At 51.1% G+C, this 16155-nt stretch overlaps 2 protein-coding genes across 19 annotated transcripts in view; one reads left to right on the top strand and one right to left on the bottom strand.

Annotated features, from left to right (window-relative positions):
- Position 1: 1 nt before the first annotated feature.
- APOM (apolipoprotein M) lies at positions 2–6148 on the bottom strand. 3 transcript variants are annotated; one of them, XM_025381862.1, is made up of 6 exons: positions 6013–6148; positions 1590–1744; positions 916–989; positions 727–825; positions 482–580; positions 2–141 (listed from the first exon to the last, which is right to left on the bottom strand). In XM_025381862.1, the coding sequence occupies exons 2-6, from the start codon at positions 1640–1642 to the stop codon at positions 116–118; spliced, it is 351 nt and encodes a 116-aa protein (XP_025237647.1). In that variant the 5' UTR covers positions 1643–1744; positions 6013–6148; the 3' UTR covers positions 2–115. The 3 variants fall into 3 exon arrangements, with proteins under 3 accessions (XP_025237647.1, XP_025237646.1, XP_025237645.1); XM_025381861.1 differs by lacking the exon at positions 6013–6148 and adding an exon at positions 2135–2714; XM_025381860.1 differs by lacking the exon at positions 6013–6148 and adding an exon at positions 2135–2714 and having other exon boundaries at positions 90–139; positions 477–580.
- The window catches only part of BAG6 (BCL2 associated athanogene 6), a 15378-nt gene continuing 4358 nt past the window's right edge, over positions 5136–16155 (top strand). For 2 of the 16 annotated variants that reach the window (XM_025381837.1, XM_025381843.1), the window contains exons 1-15: positions 5862–6140; positions 6775–6895; positions 9286–9403; positions 9518–9714; positions 9945–9998; positions 10158–10232; positions 11080–11315; positions 12070–12199; positions 12982–13179; positions 13390–13642; positions 13988–14065; positions 14176–14283; positions 14396–14508; positions 14613–14700; positions 15475–15761. In XM_025381837.1, the coding sequence (XP_025237622.1) occupies positions 6788–6895; positions 9286–9403; positions 9518–9714; positions 9945–9998; positions 10158–10232; positions 11080–11315; positions 12070–12199; positions 12982–13179; positions 13390–13642; positions 13988–14065; positions 14176–14283; positions 14396–14508; positions 14613–14700; positions 15475–15761 (2043 nt within the window). In that variant the 5' untranslated portion in view covers positions 5862–6140; positions 6775–6787. Of the gene's footprint in view, positions 6306–6774; positions 6896–9285; positions 9404–9517; positions 9715–9944; positions 9999–10157; positions 10233–11079; positions 11316–12069; positions 12200–12981; positions 13180–13389; positions 13643–13987; positions 14066–14175; positions 14284–14395; positions 14509–14612; positions 14701–15474; positions 15762–16155 lie in introns of all 16 variants that reach the window. The other 14 variants (XM_025381846.1, XM_025381842.1, XM_025381845.1 and 11 more) reach the window with 12 other exon arrangements.

The following is a 16155-nucleotide window of genomic DNA, read 5'->3' as shown; positions in this document are numbered from 1 at the left end:
ATGAGGATTGAAAAATCATCTTTATTATCTTGAATGGGAGTTGGAAGTCTCCAGCTTCTCCCTTCAACAACTCAGCTCCCATTGTACCATCTGGGGACTTAGACGAAGTTACAGGTCAGTTACTGGGCAGCTCACAGGCCTCTGTGATGGGAGAAGGGAAAAAAAAGAGGACAGAAAGGAAGTCCAGGGAGAAAAGCAAAGTTGATAGTAATGGGGTGGCGGAGAATGTGTTCTTTCATTCCCTGTGTCAAAGGGGAGTCTCTAAGGGCCTTTTCCCTCCACGTATGACCCTCTGCCCCCTTTATCCAGTGCAAACTCTGAAACCTCTCTTGAGTAGCCCAGAACCCATCCTGCCTCCCTCAGGTGACATGACAGCTCTTAGCCACATCCCTCTGGTGACATCACACGAGCCTCTTTCACCCTGTAACCCCAGAAGACTTGGTGAGTCCTAATCCTGTTTTGTGAAACTTTAACACCTTACCTTGATTCCTAGGAGTCGGTAAGAAGGCTTTGGAATCCAGGCAGGAAGTCAGGGACTTGAATTCCTCCACACACTTTTCGGGAGGATGTGGTGAGCGATCTGGAAGGGCAAGGTGGGGCCAGGCCAGTCAAAACCCCTGGAAGCACCTAGCTCTTCCTGGGAGGATGTCATAGGATCCAGAGTGAGGAGTTCTCTTGCCCTCCCTTGTTTCCCTCCAACCCTTCCTGCCTTATATCCCTACTCACTGTAGAGGAGAAAGCGCTGGTAACCCTGGCCTGTCTCATTCAGCATGATTCCACCTGGGCATGAGCTGGAAAAGAGCTCAGTCTTCATGTCAGGGCGGCCTGTCAAGGTAGGTGGGAGAAGTGTGAGAACACAGATGCAGAACCAAGCTTCAAGGGACTTGGGGAGGGTGAGGGCTGGGAAGAACCAACCTTCAGTTCTGAGATCTGTGCTCCCTTCAGTCAGGTGGTAGATCCATTTCCGGGGCACACAGAGCCCATCTTTTCTGCAGAGGTGGTGGTGGCAAGGAGGAAAGAATGAGCATCACCCCAACCACAGTGTCCCAGCTCTGGTTTTTTTTTTTTTTTTTGAGACTGGGTGTCGCTCTGTAGCCCAGGATGGAGTGCAGTGGCATGATCTTGGCTCACTGCAAGCTCTGCCTCCCGGGTTCACACCATTCTCCTGCCTCAGCCTCCCAAGTAGCTGGGACTACAGGCGCCCGCCACCATGCCCAACTAATTTTTTGTATTTTTAGTAGAGACGGGGTTTCACCGTGTTAGCCAGGATGGTCTCGATCTCCCGACCTCGTGATCCGCCCGCCTCAGCCTCCCAAAGTGCTGGGATTACAGGTGTGAGCCACCACGCCTAGCCTGTCCCAACTTCTATTTACTCAATTGTACTCCTTATTGAAGCCCAGCTCTCCTTGGGTTTCAAGCAACCAAGCATTGGTTAGGCACATCTCTCTCCAGAGGGCAATTAATACAGCCATTGAATTCTGTGGGCCAAGCATAGATATATCAGCTAAGAGGCCAGCTCTTGGTGGGTGGAGTCTCACACTTTGGGCAGAGACTGAACCTAGTGATGCTTCTGCCTCCTCACCACTCACGTGCGGATGGTGGCACGAAGGTTGAGCTGCATCGGGGCAGAGCCAGCAGCCATGTTGAAAACAATGTTGTCCACAGGGTCAAAAGTTGCCAACTCCTCCTTGGTGGGAGCTGCCCCTGCGATAAAGTACCACTGGCCCAGGTGGACCTCTGGGAACTGGAGAGACAATGAAGGGAGCAAAAGAGGGTGGATGCCAGCACAGGATAGGTCCAACCTCTTTATCAGTCAGGACAGCAAGACTTAGGGGTAGAGGTGTTGGCTGCCTTCCTCTTTCCAACTTGGGATTGGATCCATGACAAAGAGTCATTAAATGACTTTTCCTCTTTGTCCCTCTCCAATCAACCTGGGTAATCACCCCACCCCCTAATTCTGCCATGCCTTTGCATTGATGGCCACAGTACTGATATTTTTCTTCTTGCTTTCATTATCACAACACTCACACCCCATTCCTCCCTTCCTTTCCCAAGACAGTCTCCAGTCATTCTAGGCCATCCACCCGAGTCCCTCAGAGCCTCCACCATAGGCTTCCCCAATCTCAGTCCATACCTCCTTCCCATCCACGCCCAGAGTTGTCAGTTGACTGTGCTCAGGGCACTGGTAGATGGGGTTAAGGATAACACCATAGAGGTAGAGCAGAGCTGCCCAAATTTGGTGGAACATCTTCAGGCAGGAGGGAGCTGGTGCTGTGTGTGCCTTAACTGCTCTCCCCTACTGGCTGCTCAGTCCACTCTGCTTTCAGCTCCCTTGCATTCGACCCTTGACCCTTTCACCTGCTAATGAGTAACTTCAACCTTGTTTTCCAACCCAAACCTGGATTATTTAGTATTTGGAACTTCCTCCCCCTCTTCCGGATGCAACCACTCCATACTATGGAGTTATGAGGAGAGCTGAGCTGTCCAAGGAGAAACCTGTGGTCTTTGAACCCATATCTGAGCTGGTTATTTGCTGCACTGTGCAGCACTGAAGGGAAGTAGTAGCTTGATTGGACCTCTCAATCATTCACTTGGCAAACTATTTTGAGTCCCCGTTGTTTCCCAAGAACTAGCTAATCCCTGGGGACATGAAAAAAATGAGTAAGACATAGCCCCTGGCCTTGAATAAGTCGTTCTAGGGAAAACTAACTGTGTAGACAAACCATTGCAATACAACTCGGTAAGTGCTTTAGAGCAGCTATGATGCAGGTGTATGATGCAGGTGCTGGGGCACGGTGGATTGCTCTCTTCAGTTTATAATTAGAAAAATATGTATACCCTGGCAATGTTCACTGACACATTCACTCAACATTCATTACTACAAAGAGGCTACGTAATCTGTTAAAAGAGGATAGATGTTGGTGTCAGGCAGAATGTGTCCAAACCCTAACTACAGGCGGGGCATGGTAACTCATGCCTGTTATCTCAGCACTTTCAGAGGCCACGGTGTGCAGATGGCTTGAGCCCAGGAGTTCAAAACCAGCCTGGGCTACGTGGCAAAACTCTGTCTCTACAAAAAATACAAAAATTAACCGCATGTGGTGGTACATGCCTGTAGTCCCAGCTACTAGGGAGGCTGAGGTGGGAGGACTGCTTGAGCCTGGGATGTCGAGGCTGCAATTAGTCCTGATTGTGCCACTGCACCCCAGCTTGGGCGACAGAGTGAGACTCTGTCTCCAAACAAACAAACAAAACACCACCAACCCCTAACTACTATGTCTGTTTTTTCGTCTGTAAAATTGGCAAATCATCAATCTTATAGGATTAAATGAAATAATGCACATAAAGCCCTTAGCAAAGACCTGCACATGGTAAGTCCAAAGTATATATTTGCTATAATTAATAGTAATGTTTGCAAAACTCTTAGTTTCTGATGGGTAATAAGTTCTCAAATAATAGGCAGTAAGAATTGCCAAATAGGCTGTCATTGAATAGCACCAAGTGACTAGAGCAGTTAATGCTGTGAGAGGTGGAGCTTCCTCAACAGATTATTTATTTACTTATTTATTTTTAAGACAGGGTCTCACTCTGTCACCCAGGCACGATCACGGCTCACCGTGACCTTGACTTCCCGGGCTCAGATGATTCCCCAGTAGGAGCTACAGGCATACGACATCACGCCTAGCTAATTTTTCGTAAAGACAGAGTTTCACCACGTTGCTCAGGCTGGTATTAAATTCCTGAGCTCAGGCAATCGGCCCGCCTCGGCCTCCTAAAGTGTTGGGATTACAGACATGAGCCACCACACCTAGCTTGATAAATTTATATCCCATGGACTGCCACAAAAAATATGCCGAGGGGTGAGGCTTGCGATTTAGTTAAAAAACAAACAAAATTTGGGTGACTGGTGTATTAGAGTTCATTATACTATTTTATTTTGGTGTAATGTTTGAATTTTTTTTTTTTTTTTTTTTTTTTGAGACAGAGTCTTGCTCTGTTGCCCAGACTGGAGTGCAGTGGCGTGATCTCGGCTCACTGCAACCTCCACCTCCCAGGTTCAAAGCAATTCTCTGCCTCAGCCTCCCGAGCAGCTGGGATTACAGGCGCTCGCCACCACACCAGGCTAATTTTTGTATTTTTAGTAGAGACGGGGTTTCACCATCTTGGCCAGGCTGGTCTTGAACTTCTGACCTCATGATCCACCCGCCTCAGCCTCCCAAGTGTGAGTCACTACACCCGGCTGAAAATTTTTGTAATAAAAAGCTAAAATGTGGTTAGGCACAGTAGCTCACACCTGTAATCCCAGCACTGTGGGAGGCCAAGGTGGCAGAATTGCTTGAGGCCAAGTGTTAAAGACCAGGTTGGGCAACATAGCAAGACCTCATCTCTATAAAAATAAAATTAGCTAAGTGTGGTGGTGCGCATCTGTGGTCCCTACTACTTGGGAGGCTGAGGTGGGAGGATCGGTTGGGCTCGGGAGGCAGAGGCTGCCGTGAGTTGTGATTGAGCTAGTGTACTCCAGCCTGGGCGACAAAGCCAAACCCTCTCTCAAAAAAATACATAAAAAAACTAAAATGTAACACTTTTTTATTGGGGCAGTAAAGTACAAGTGCTCGATCTGGAGTCCTGTTGGCCTCGATTTGTCAATTCTGACATTCATGTTCGTCTTAGTGTACTCACCTAGAAAATGTTAAAGGCTTATGTTAAAAGGCTTTTTAAAATAATACACAAGGCCTGCCCCTGTAATCTCAGCGTTTTGGAAGGCCGAGGCGGGCGGATCACGAGGTCAGGAGATCGAAACCATCCTGGCTAACACGGTGAAATCCCGTCTCTACTAAAAATACAAAAAATTAGCCGGGCGTGGTGGCGGGCGCCTGTAGTCCCAGCTACTCGGGAGGCTGAGGCAGGAGAATGGCGTGAACCCGGGAGGCGGAGGTTGCCGAGATCGCGCCACTGCATCCAGCCTGGGCGACAGAGCGAGACTCCGTCTCAAAAAAAACAAAACAAAACAAAACCCCCCGACAAAACCCGTAGTATATCGGCTGGCACAAGTGCTCATTAAACAGATGCTTATTAGAACTCTTAACTAAAACATAACCAGGACCTGGGTATAAACTACGAATCCCAGAAAGGTTGGGCACCCCAGCAGCGATGTGTCTTTCGGGAGGACTCGAAGTTTCGCAGGGTCGAGGCCCTTGTCCCAGGGCAGGTTAAGAGGGCACGGAGAGGCGGTAATGCCTCCACCCCCGGCCTTCGGAAGCACGCTGGCCGGCCTTTAAATTCTCCACGATCAGGGTCTTGTCTTTCTGTCCACTCCAACTCCATCTGCTCCCAATTCTCAAACTCGGAGGCGCCTCTTTTCTTGACAAAAATCCTGCAATGTAGTAGCACGCTTAGTTTTCCTAAAACGTGTCATGTCCCCTTGGCCACACACCGCCGGTGACGAATGTGACGCCCACAGCCCGCAAAACGCCCACCCGGCGGAACTGAAATCTAGCCCAACCAAACAACCAACAACAAAATCGCCCCGTGCCGCCCCCAAACGCCTACTGTAAGAGTAACTTCCGGAGGCACAGAAGAAAGGGCGCAGCGAGGGCGAAAAGGTGGAGAAGAGTTTTAGCTAGCTAGGACAGTGCCGCCTGAAATTCTCAGCCTGCCAAGATTTAAACATAGATTAATGTGGCATAATCCCCCATCTCCAAAGTCCAAGGTCCATACGACCGTCCATAGCCCCTCTCGAAGCAGTGGTAGAGTCCCAGTTGGTGATTGTTTTTCAGGCATTTACGGTAGCCACCTCAATCTTCTAGCGCTCAAGCGCGCGCACAGACGTGAACGCCGCCGAGGGGGTTGTGGGGGCGGGGGGGAGGGCGATGCTTAAGTGTCTACGCATGCGTAGTGCGACACACGCAGGCGTAGTACGGTCCCCCGGGCGACGGCGGCGGCGGCTCCTCTGGGTGCTCGGCTCCCTCCCACCTAGGCCGGCCCCGGCCCGACTCGCCCTCAGAAACTCACTGTTTGGGGCTGCGGACTTTCTCGTCGTGCCCCACAAAAGTAAAGCTTGGGGACCTGGGGGGAGCCGGAAGTATCGCCTCGAGATCCCCAAATACTATCGGGGAAACGGAAGTGGCCGTCGGTGGCAGGTTTGGGGGAGACCGGAAGTGACGGTCCGTGGGGAAGTCGGGGGCGGAGCCGCGGGGTAGTGGGGGTGTGTGTGTGTTTGTGTGTTTGTATTTGGCTGTGGGTTAGTTGTGCTGTTCTGCTGGAACACCGTGGGAAGGCAGGAGGCGCGGGCAGTCAGCTAGCAGGTCGGTGGCCCCGTGAGTGCCGTTTCGGGTCTAGAGAGTTAGGAGGGTTCGATGGGCGTGGCGCGCGTGCGCGAAACCACTTTCCCCGCAGAGTGTGGCGCGACCACCGCTTTCGCGTAGTCCCAGGATTTTCCGACCTCTGGGGTGCTTGTCCTGCCGTGACCGGTGATGACACTAGTCGCTGGTCTCGTGCTTCCTTCCTAATCTGACTGGCTGCACGCTTATTGTGATTGGCATCATGGAGCCCCTCCCACCTCTCGTCCTCCAGCTCCCTATGCCGTCGATCTCCTGCCCTTTTGTGTTTCTCTCCCTGCGCCCCAGAATCAGAGGGGGGATGGGGACAGGTGTGAATGTGTGTGTTTGTGTAGGAGAAACTTTTTAGGTATTGGGGCAGGGATTAACGCTAGGGAGTCTTCCGGGTACACTCTGCTGGGCAACAGCGGGCCTCCCTTCCTTCGTTCTTCTTTAGAGACCTGTCGGCCATGGAGCCTAATGATAGTACCAGTACCTCTGTGGAGGAGCCTGACAGCTTGGAGGTGCTGGTGAAGACGCTGGACTCTCAAACTCGGACCTTTATTGTGGGGGCCCAGGTGAGACGCCTCAGTAGTTCTGGAAGACACCTTTAGCTTTTTTTCCTCGTCTAGGCTTCTTAGTCTGAGAGATGAGCCTGATTTTTGGTGATAAGATTTTCTTTCTTTTCTTTTCTTTTCTTTCTTTTTTTTTTTGAGATGGAGTCTCACTCTGTCTTCCAGGCTGGAGTGCAGTGGCGCGATCTTGGCTCACTGCAACTTCCACCTCCTATGTTCAAGTGATTCTCCTACCTCAGCCTCCTGAGTAGCTGGGATTACAGGTGTGTGCCACTATACCCAGCTAATTTTTGTATTTTTAGTAGAGACGGGGTTTCACCATGTTGGCCAGGCTGGTCTCAAACTCCCTACCTCAGGTGATCTGCCCTCCTGTGCCTCCCAGAGTGCTGGGATTACAGGCATGAGCCACCATACCTGGCCTCAGATTTTCTTTTTATTGATCCCTTCGTATTCCAGTCGAACGTTTTTTGATGTTTTGTGAGTGAGGCTGATTTTGTTCTGTCCTCCACATAGATAGAACTTAATGCAGAGGGAAATACAGAGGAAGGAAGATGTGGGTCGTCATCACGGGTGGACCCCAGCCCACAGGGACAGACATGGCTCTGGCCTTTGGGAAGGGAAACAGCACAGGGACCCTAAGCAAGTGTGTGTTATTGATAGAAAGCAGTCAGGTTTATGCTGTGTTTTTGAAGGGTAGAAATCAGAACCCATACTGGAGATAGGTCCTTGATAGACTGTTGAGTGAAATTACTAATTTTGGTGTCACATCTTGAGTCTCTTGAGCTTAAAGCCTTGGACACAGTTATCTATGTCTTTTTTTTTTTTTTTTTTTTTTTTCCTGAGAGGGAGTTTCGCTCTTGTTGCCCCGGCTGGAGTGCAATAGCACAATCTCAGCCCACCGCAACCTCCGCTTCCCAGGTTCAAGTGATTCTCCTGCCTCAGCCTCCCTAGTAACTGGGATTACAGGCATGTGCCACCATGTCCGGCTAATTTTGTATTTTTAGTGGAGATGGGGTTTCTCCAAGTTGGTCAGGCTGGTCTCAAACTCCTGACCTCAGGTAATCTGCCTGCCTCGGCCTCCCAAAGTGCTGGGATTATAGGCATGAGCCACCGCTCCCGGCCCTAGCTATCTATGTCTTTATTTCTGTAATACTTGGAGACAAATTGCATGTGGGGTGGTCCATGGTTTTCTAACACATAATATTACCTGGATATAAGAAAGCTATGTATAGACTTGTGATTAGTTGTGTATAAACATTCTGGTACTTCCCAAGAGTCAGTTTCTAGTTAGGAAAAATATTTCTCTTTTTGCCACTTTTTTTTTTTTTTTTTTTTTTTGAGGTGGAATTTTGCTCTTGTTGCCCAGGATGGAGGGCTGGGGTGCAATCTCAGCTCACTGCAACCTCTGTTTCCTGGGTTCAAGCGATTCTCCTGCCTCAGCCTTCCAAGTATCTGGGATTACAGATGTCCACCACTGCGCCCGGCTAATTTTTGTATTTTTGGTAGAGACAGGGTTTTACCATGTTGGCTAGGCTGGTCTCGAACTCCTGACCTCAGGTGATTCACCTGCCTCAGCCTCCCAAAGTGCTGGGATTACAGGTGTGAGCCACTGTGCCGGGACCTTTTTTGCTACTTTTTTATCTTCTTAGTCTTTCTTCATTCACCTGATTCCAGACCCCATCTTCTTTGCCATTTTTTAATCTTGGAAATCACAGGAGAGTCTGGTAAATAAACTTGTATCATTTTGTGTTTGGAAAGGGGTCACTGATGTTTCTAGACACATATTCTCTTGGGAATTCCCATGGGAGCCAGACAGAGAATATAATGTCCAGGTGGTTTTTTTGTTTTTCATCCGTGTTATTTTTCCTGGATCTATAACCTGAGCTTCATTTAGTTTATTTATTTAATTTTTTGAGATGGAGTCCCTCTCTGTCCCCCAGGCTAGAGTGCAGTGATGCGATCTTGGCTTACTGCAACCTCCGCCTCCTGAGTTCAAGTGATTCTCTTGCCTCAGCCTCCCTAGTAGCTGGGATTACAGGCACCCACCACCACGCCTGGCTAATTTTTTTGGATTTTTTAGTAGAAAAGGGATTTCACCGTGTTGGCCAGGTTGGTCTCACACTCCTGACCTCACGAGATCTGCCTGCCTTGGCCTCCCAAAGTGTTGGGATTACAGACGTGAGCCACCGTGCCCAGCCAAGTGTATTGTCTGTATTTTGACAGCTGTTACTTTAGTTTAAGGGTTTGCACAGTAATTATCTCACAGTCAAGACTAGTGGGTAGTGATTCTGGGGTAGTTTTTACATCTCACCTCCACAAGTTGGTTGTCTATCTGCGTTCTTCCTTTTTCTTCCATTCTTTCCATTCCTGTGCATGCCTCCTCTTCCTTTCAGATGAATGTAAAAGAGTTTAAGGAGCACATTGCTGCCTCTGTCAGCATCCCGTCTGAAAAACAACGGCTCATTTACCAGGGACGAGTTCTGCAAGATGATAAGAAGCTCCAGGAATACAGTAAGGGGACTGGGGAGGCAGTTCAGAGGTTGGGGCTGCTGTCTGGAGGGATGAACTGAGACCATGGGTTTACCTGTTCATACTATGTTTCGGTGTGTGTCTATTTTTCTGCAGATGTTGGGGGAAAGGTTATCCACCTGGTGGAACGGGCTCCTCCTCAGACTCAGCTCCCTTCTGGGGCATCTTCTGGGATGGGGTCTGCCTCAGCCACTCATGGTGGGGGACCCTCGCCTGGTACTCGGGGGCCTGGGGCCTCTGTTCATGACCGGAATGCCAACAGCTATGTCATGGTTGGAACCTTCAATCTTCCTGTAAGCTTATGTTCCACAGGGGAGGGGTTTTGTGGATAGCTTTGGTTGTGGTAGCAACAGGGAATAAGATAGATGCTTCCATCTTTAGATTGGGTTCAGGGGGCGCTGTGGTGTGCTATTGGTCTCAGTCTTTAAGGAGAAAAGAGGGCGGGGCTCCAGGGAATGAATTGGAGGTGTGGAGGCCTTAGTGTTGGCTTCTCCCAGAACAACTTCCCTTACCCTTTCCCCAGAGTGACGGCTCTGCTGTGGATGTTCACATCAACATGGAACAGGCCCCGATTCAGGTATTGAGGGGCCTCCGAGGGTCAGGGAAGGGGATCTGGGAGAAGGAGGCTGGGAGGTGGGTTGGACCTGACTGAGAGATGGCTGGGACCTGATTTAGTAGGTGGTAGAACTCATGGCTTCATCTGTAACCTACCCTGATCAACCTTCTCTCGTTGTAGAGTGAGCCCCGGGTACGGCTGGTGATGGCTCAACACATGATCAGGGATATACAGACCTTACTATCCCGGATGGAGGTAAGTGGGCAAGGTTGGCTAGGGTCTCTCCCCACCCTCCCTCTCCGTTTTCTCTCATCCTGGGGGTTGGGGCTTGACTGGCCACATCCACAGGGTTTGGCCCTCATAATGTAGTCTTCTCTGCAGTATTCATTATTCTGGGCAGAAGAAGTATCTTTGTGAGGCGCTCTCATTTCTGCCAGTCCTCTGCCATACCTGCCTGGTGTCCGGGGAGTTTGTTTCCGACTTGTCTCATGGCATCTCTTTTCAGTTAAAGGATTCCACATTCTTAACTTGTGGAGGCTGGGAAACCAACTTATGGAGGACAGGAAACCACAGTCTCTACTCTTTGTTAGAAAGTTATTTACAAATATTACAGATGCTGTGGCCAGGCATGGTGGCTCCTGCCTGTAATCCCAGCACTTTGGGTGGCCATGGCAGGGGGATAACCTGTGGTCAGGAGTTCGAGACCAGCCTGGCCAACATGGTGAAACCCTGTCTCTACTAAAAGTACAGAAATTAGCTGAGCGTGGTGGCACACACCTGTAGTCCTGGCTACTTGGAAGGCTGAGGCAAGAGAATCGCTTGAACCTGGGAGGCGGAGGTTGCAGTGAGCTGAGATTGCGCTACTACACTCCAGCCTGGGCAACAGAGTGAGAGACTGTCTCAAAAAAAAAATTACAGATGCTTATTATGCATCTAATTTGTGTCAGTCTTATGCTAGTTGCTAGAGAGTTAGAGATACAATTGCAGAGCCATGCCTTCAGGGAGTCTAGTTAGGATACTTTCTCTGTCCAGTCTCCTGCAGAGTAATCTTCTGCAGCAGTCTTATCCTGCTTTTGGTATTCTGACTCTCCCCTACCTTCAGTGTCGAGGAGGACCCCAACCGCAGCACAGTCAGCCACCCCCGCAGCCACCAGCTGTGACCCAGGAGCCAGTAGCCTTGAGCTCTCAAACATCAGAACCAGTTGAAAGTGAAGCACCTCCTCGGGAGCCCATGGAGGCAGAAGAAGTGGAGGAGCGTGCCCCAGCCCAGAACCCGGAGCTCACTCCTGGTCCAGCCCCAGCGGGCCCAACACCTGCCCCGGAAACAAACGCACCCAAGTGAGAGATGGAGGGAATCTTTAGGGGGTGGGAAATCCTAAGTGAAGTATGGGGAGAAGAAAATGAACCATGGCAAGGGAGGGAAAGGATTACTTGGAGGTCTTAGTTGAAGGTTACCATTGAGGGGCGAGGAGGGGCTCTCTTGGTATAGGTAAATGACGCTAGGACAGGCAGCCGAGAAGAACTGCTCTCCCTACGGCAAGAAAATCCAAATAGTATCTCCTGAGCCTGATGAGCATTATCTTCTCTGAGTTCACGTAGGCTTGCTCTTTTTCTTAGAATTAGTCTCTCACCATTGTAGGGGCAGGATTGTGGTGGAGAGGGTGGGAGAAGTTCATTTTCTTCTCCCCATCCTCTCATGGGTGGGAGTAAAGAATAGAAGCTTTGGCCGGGCACAGTGGCTCACGCCTGTAATCCCAGCACTTTGGGAGACCGAGGCGGGTAGATCACCTGAGGTCAGGAGTTCAAGACCAGCCTGGCCAACATGGTGAAACCCCGTCTCTACTAAAAAATACAAAAATTAACTGGGTGTGGTGGTAGGCGACTTAATCCCAGCTACTTGGGAGGCAGAGGCAGGAGAATCGTTTGAACCCAGGAGGTGGAGGTTGAAAATAGAAGCTCTGCTGGTCCAGAGAAGGATTGGGCCAGGGCTCTGGGAGACCAGGGAGAAGGAGGGCACATGTGGTCCCTGTTGACTGTGAGGTTGGGAATCTGAGGAAAGTTTTGACTCACTGCCCCTTGGGTTTGTCCACAGCCATCCTTCCCCTGCGGAGTATGTGGAGGTGCTCCAAGAGCTACAGCGGCTGGAGAGTCGCCTCCAGCCCTTCCTGCAGCGCTACTACGAGGTTCTGGGTGCTGCTGCCACCACGGACTATAATAACAATGTGAGCCCTTTGATGGCCCTGCCCTTTCTCCTTAGCCCCAGTACTCCTAAAACAGAACAGGCTGAAATACAGATAACTCTTTCCCTCCCTCGAAAAACATTGCAACAGGGCCGGGTGCAGTGGCTCATGCCTGTAATTCCAGCACTCTGGGGGGCCAAGGTGGGCGGATCACCTGAGGTCGGGAGTGTGAGACCAGCTTGGCCAACATGGTGAAACCCCATCTCTACTGAAAGTATAAAAATTAGCTGGACATAGTGGTGCACACCTGTAATCCCAGCTATTCAGGAGGCTGAGACAGGAGAATTGCTTGAACTCGGGAAGAGGAGGTTGCAGTGTGCCAAGATTTCATTACTGCACTCTAGCCTGGGTGACAGAGCGAGACTCTGTCTCAAAAAACAAACAAAACCACACACACATTGCAACAAAACAATTTCCCTCTGAACCTGTAAGTGATTTTTTTCCTCCCTTACGGAGAAGGTGATAATCTTTTCTGTAACCACTGTCCTTGTACCCTTTGTGCCTTTGAATGAATTTAGAAAGTTTAAAGTAAAGGAAATCAGTATATGATGACTTACTGATTCATTGTAGTGTTTCAATAGGATGTTTCTCATGTGAATAAGATGTAATTTATTTGCAAAGATTTGGTCTGCATATAAACTTACAAGGATATAACTGAAAGTTTTGGAGGACGTGATATTCTTAGAAGGCATTATTGCTTTCATTAGTGAGATGGGCTCCAGCTTGATATTTTCTGCCCTTTTGTGTTTGGCTGGGGTGTGCAGCACGAGGGCCGGGAGGAGGATCAGCGGTTGATCAACTTGGTGGGGGAGAGCCTGCGACTGCTGGGCAACACCTTTGTTGCACTGTCTGACCTGCGCTGCAATCTGGCCTGTGCGCCCCCACGACACCTGCATGTAGTCCGGCCTATGTCTCACTACACCACCCCCATGGTGCTCCAGCAGGCAGCCATTCCCATACAGGTGGGTTAGGGGGAGTCTGGCCTGAGGGAGAGTGAGGGGTGTTGATAGAGTGACCCAGGGTAGCTACTGGGCCTGAAGGAGGTTAGGAAAGGAGGAGACTTTGGAAACATGGTGATGGAGGTTGGAGATACTTCAGAGGTTTATTATGAGGATTTCTTGGTTAGGCTTCTGTATTTTTCTCACTTCTGCCTGTCCATCTGTCTTTTTCAGATCAACGTGGGAACCACTGTGACCATGACAGGAAATGGGACTCGGCCCCCCCCAACTCCCAATGCGGAGGCACCTCCCCCTGGTCCTGGGCAGGCCTCGTCCACGGCTCCGTCTTCTACCAATGTCGAGTCCTCAGCTGAGGGGGCTCCCCCTCCAGGTCCAGCTCCCCCGCCAGCCACCAGCCACCCGAGGGTCATCCGGATTTCCCACCAGAGTGTGGAACCCGTGGTCATGATGCACATGAACATTCAAGGTGAGTTAGGATCAGTTGCTGGCGAGAAGAGCAGAATCAGCATATTGAGGGAGGTTCATGTCGAGGTGTGAGGAAACAGGGTGGGGAAGGGAGAGGCCCATGCTGGTGGTGGTAGCCTGGGGACCAGAGCAGAAACTTTAGTAGATGGATGTGGGGGACGGGTTGCTTTGTTTTTGGAGATGTGTTTGCATGGTGAAGGGAGCACCTTCTCCCTGTTTAGATGGAGGGAAAAGCAGGCTTTCTGATTGGGGGATTATGGGCCTGAAGTATGCCTGATCTCAGGAGGATATAGTTAGGCCTTGGCCCTACCTACCTCAGGGCTACTCTCTCTGTCTCCCTGCCCAGATTCTGGCACACAGCCTGGTGGTGTTCCGAGTGCTCCCACTGGCCCCCTGGGGCCCCCTGGTCATGGCCAAACCCTGGGTAAGAGTGAGGGCATCAGGGCAGGCTGAGCTCTGGGTAGTGAAGGGGAAGGGCTGAGTGGGTGGGTTGAAGGGGTCCAGGTTCAAGGTTACATCAGACCCGCCCCCCAGGCTCCACCCTCATCCAGCTGCCCTCCCTGCCCCCTGAGTTCATGCACGCCGTCGCCCACCAGATCACTCATCAGGCCATGGTGGCAGCTGTTGCCTCCGCGGCCGCAGGTAATGACCTGGAAGGGGAGGCTTGGGAGGTGGGGCACAGTCCGTGGTGGCAGCTGGCTGGCAAGGGCCTGGCCCTCAGCCCTGTTCGGTCTCTCTCTTCTGCCACCCACAGGACAGCAGGTACCAGGCTTCCCAACAGCTCCAACCCGGGTGGTGATTGCCCGGCCCACTCCTCCACAGGCTCGGCCTTCTCATCCTGGAGGGCCCCCAGTCTCTGGGACACTGGTGAGCAAGGGTTGGGGAGTTCTAGTGCGTAACAGTCTAGGGAGAGACTCCTGTGGTGGTGCATGGAAGGGCAGGTCTGAAGTCCTTCCTTGCTCTCTATCCAGCAGGGCGCCGGGCTGGGTACCAATGCTTCGTTGGCCCAGATGGTGAGCGGCCTTGTGGGGCAGCTTCTTATGCAGCCAGTCCTTGTGGGTGAGTTTTCATTCTTCCCCACTCAGACTTTAAATTCCTTTCCTAGTCTGCTTATTGGCACTTTCTAGTTCTTTCTGTATTTTCTTGGTTCCTGCTTTCCTGGAATGGGGCTGCTATAGTGTCTTGTTTGTCTTTAGGTTTCAATGTTTTTCTTTTTTGCGGGGGGGGGGATGGAGTCTCGCTCTGTCCACCAGGCTGGAGTGCAGTGGTGCAATCTTGGCTCACTGCAAGCTCTGCCTCCTGGGTTCAAGTGATTCTCCTGCCTCAGCCTCCTGAGTAGCTGGGACTACAGGTGCGTGCCACCACACCCAGCTAATTTTTTATATTTTTAGTAGAAACGGGGTTTCACCATGTTGGCCAGGATGGTCCCGATCTCTTGACCTCATGATCCACCTGCCTCGGCCTCCCAAGGTGCTGGGATTACAGGCTTGAGCCAGCGTGCCTGGCCAGCTTTTTTATTTTTTTTTGAGAAGACAGAGTCCTGCTCTGTCACCCAGACTGGAGTGCAGTGGTGCAATCCAGTGAGTTATAGCTCACTGTAACCTTGAACTCCTGGGCTCAAATAGTTCTCCCACCTCAGCCTCCTGAGTAGCTAGCAGTACTAGCTTCTGGCTAGTAATTGTCTTTTTTTGTTTTTTGATAGAGATGGGGTTTTGCTACGTGGCCTAGATTCCTGGGCTTAAGCAGTTCTCCTGCCTTGGCCTCCCAGAGTTGCTAGGATTACAGCCGAGAGCCACCATGCTCAGCCCAGCTTTTTTCTTTTGGTTCTTACAGCTCAGGGGACTCCAGGAATGGCTCCACCACCAGCCCCTGCCACTGCTTCTGCCAGTGCTGGCACCACCAACACAGCTACTACAGCTGGCCCCGCCCCTGGGGGGCCTGCCCAGCCTCCACCCACCCCTCAACCCTCCACGGCTGATCTTCAGTTCTCTCAGCTTCTGGGGAACCTGCTAGGGCCTGCCGGACCAGGGGCTGGAGGGCCTGGTGTGGCTTCTCCCACTATCACTGTGGCGATGCCTGGTGTCCCTGCCTTTCTCCAGGGCATGACTGACTTCTTGCAGGTGAGTGGCTGGCTTGCCATTCACCTCACCCTTCCTGTCTCCTGGCCCAGCCAGGCAGTGGTACCTTCTTCCCATTATATAACCACTGGGTAAGAGCCCCTAGTGACACGTAGGGGAAGGGGCCCTGGGAATTCATTGACTCTGAACCCTTCATTTTAAAGATGAAGAAAATGAGGTTTAGAAAAAGAAAGTGTAGGCCGGGCGCGGTGGCTCAAGCCTGTAATCCCAGCACTTTGGGAGGCCGAGACGGGCGGATCACGAGGTCAGGAGATCGAGACCATCCTGGCGAACACGGTGAAACCCCGTCTCTACTAAAAAATACAAAAAACTAGCCGGGCGAGGCGGCGGGCGCCTGTAGTCCCAGCTACTCGGGAGGCTGAGGCAGGAGAATGGC

The sequence above is a fragment of the Theropithecus gelada genome, chromosome 4, assembly GCF_003255815.1.
Source record: "Theropithecus gelada isolate Dixy chromosome 4, Tgel_1.0, whole genome shotgun sequence".
Lineage (NCBI taxonomy): Eukaryota > Metazoa > Chordata > Mammalia > Primates > Cercopithecidae > Theropithecus > Theropithecus gelada.
The sequence above is the reverse complement of the archived record's forward strand: the minus strand, read 5'-3'. Positions and strand labels throughout refer to the sequence as shown.

Coding starts and splice junctions, on each gene's coding strand:
- APOM (XM_025381860.1), bottom strand. CDS start 2,248: ATGTTCCACCAAATTTGGGCAGCTCTGCTCTACCTCTATGGTGTTATC. Junction 990..1,589: donor CTTCGTGCCACCATCCGCAC/GTGAGTGGTGAG, acceptor CCACCTCTGCAG/AAAAGATGGGCTCTGTGTGC. Junction 581..726: donor CCAGCGCTTTCTCCTCTACA/GTGAGTAGGGAT, acceptor TTGCCCTTCCAG/ATCGCTCACCACATCCTCCC.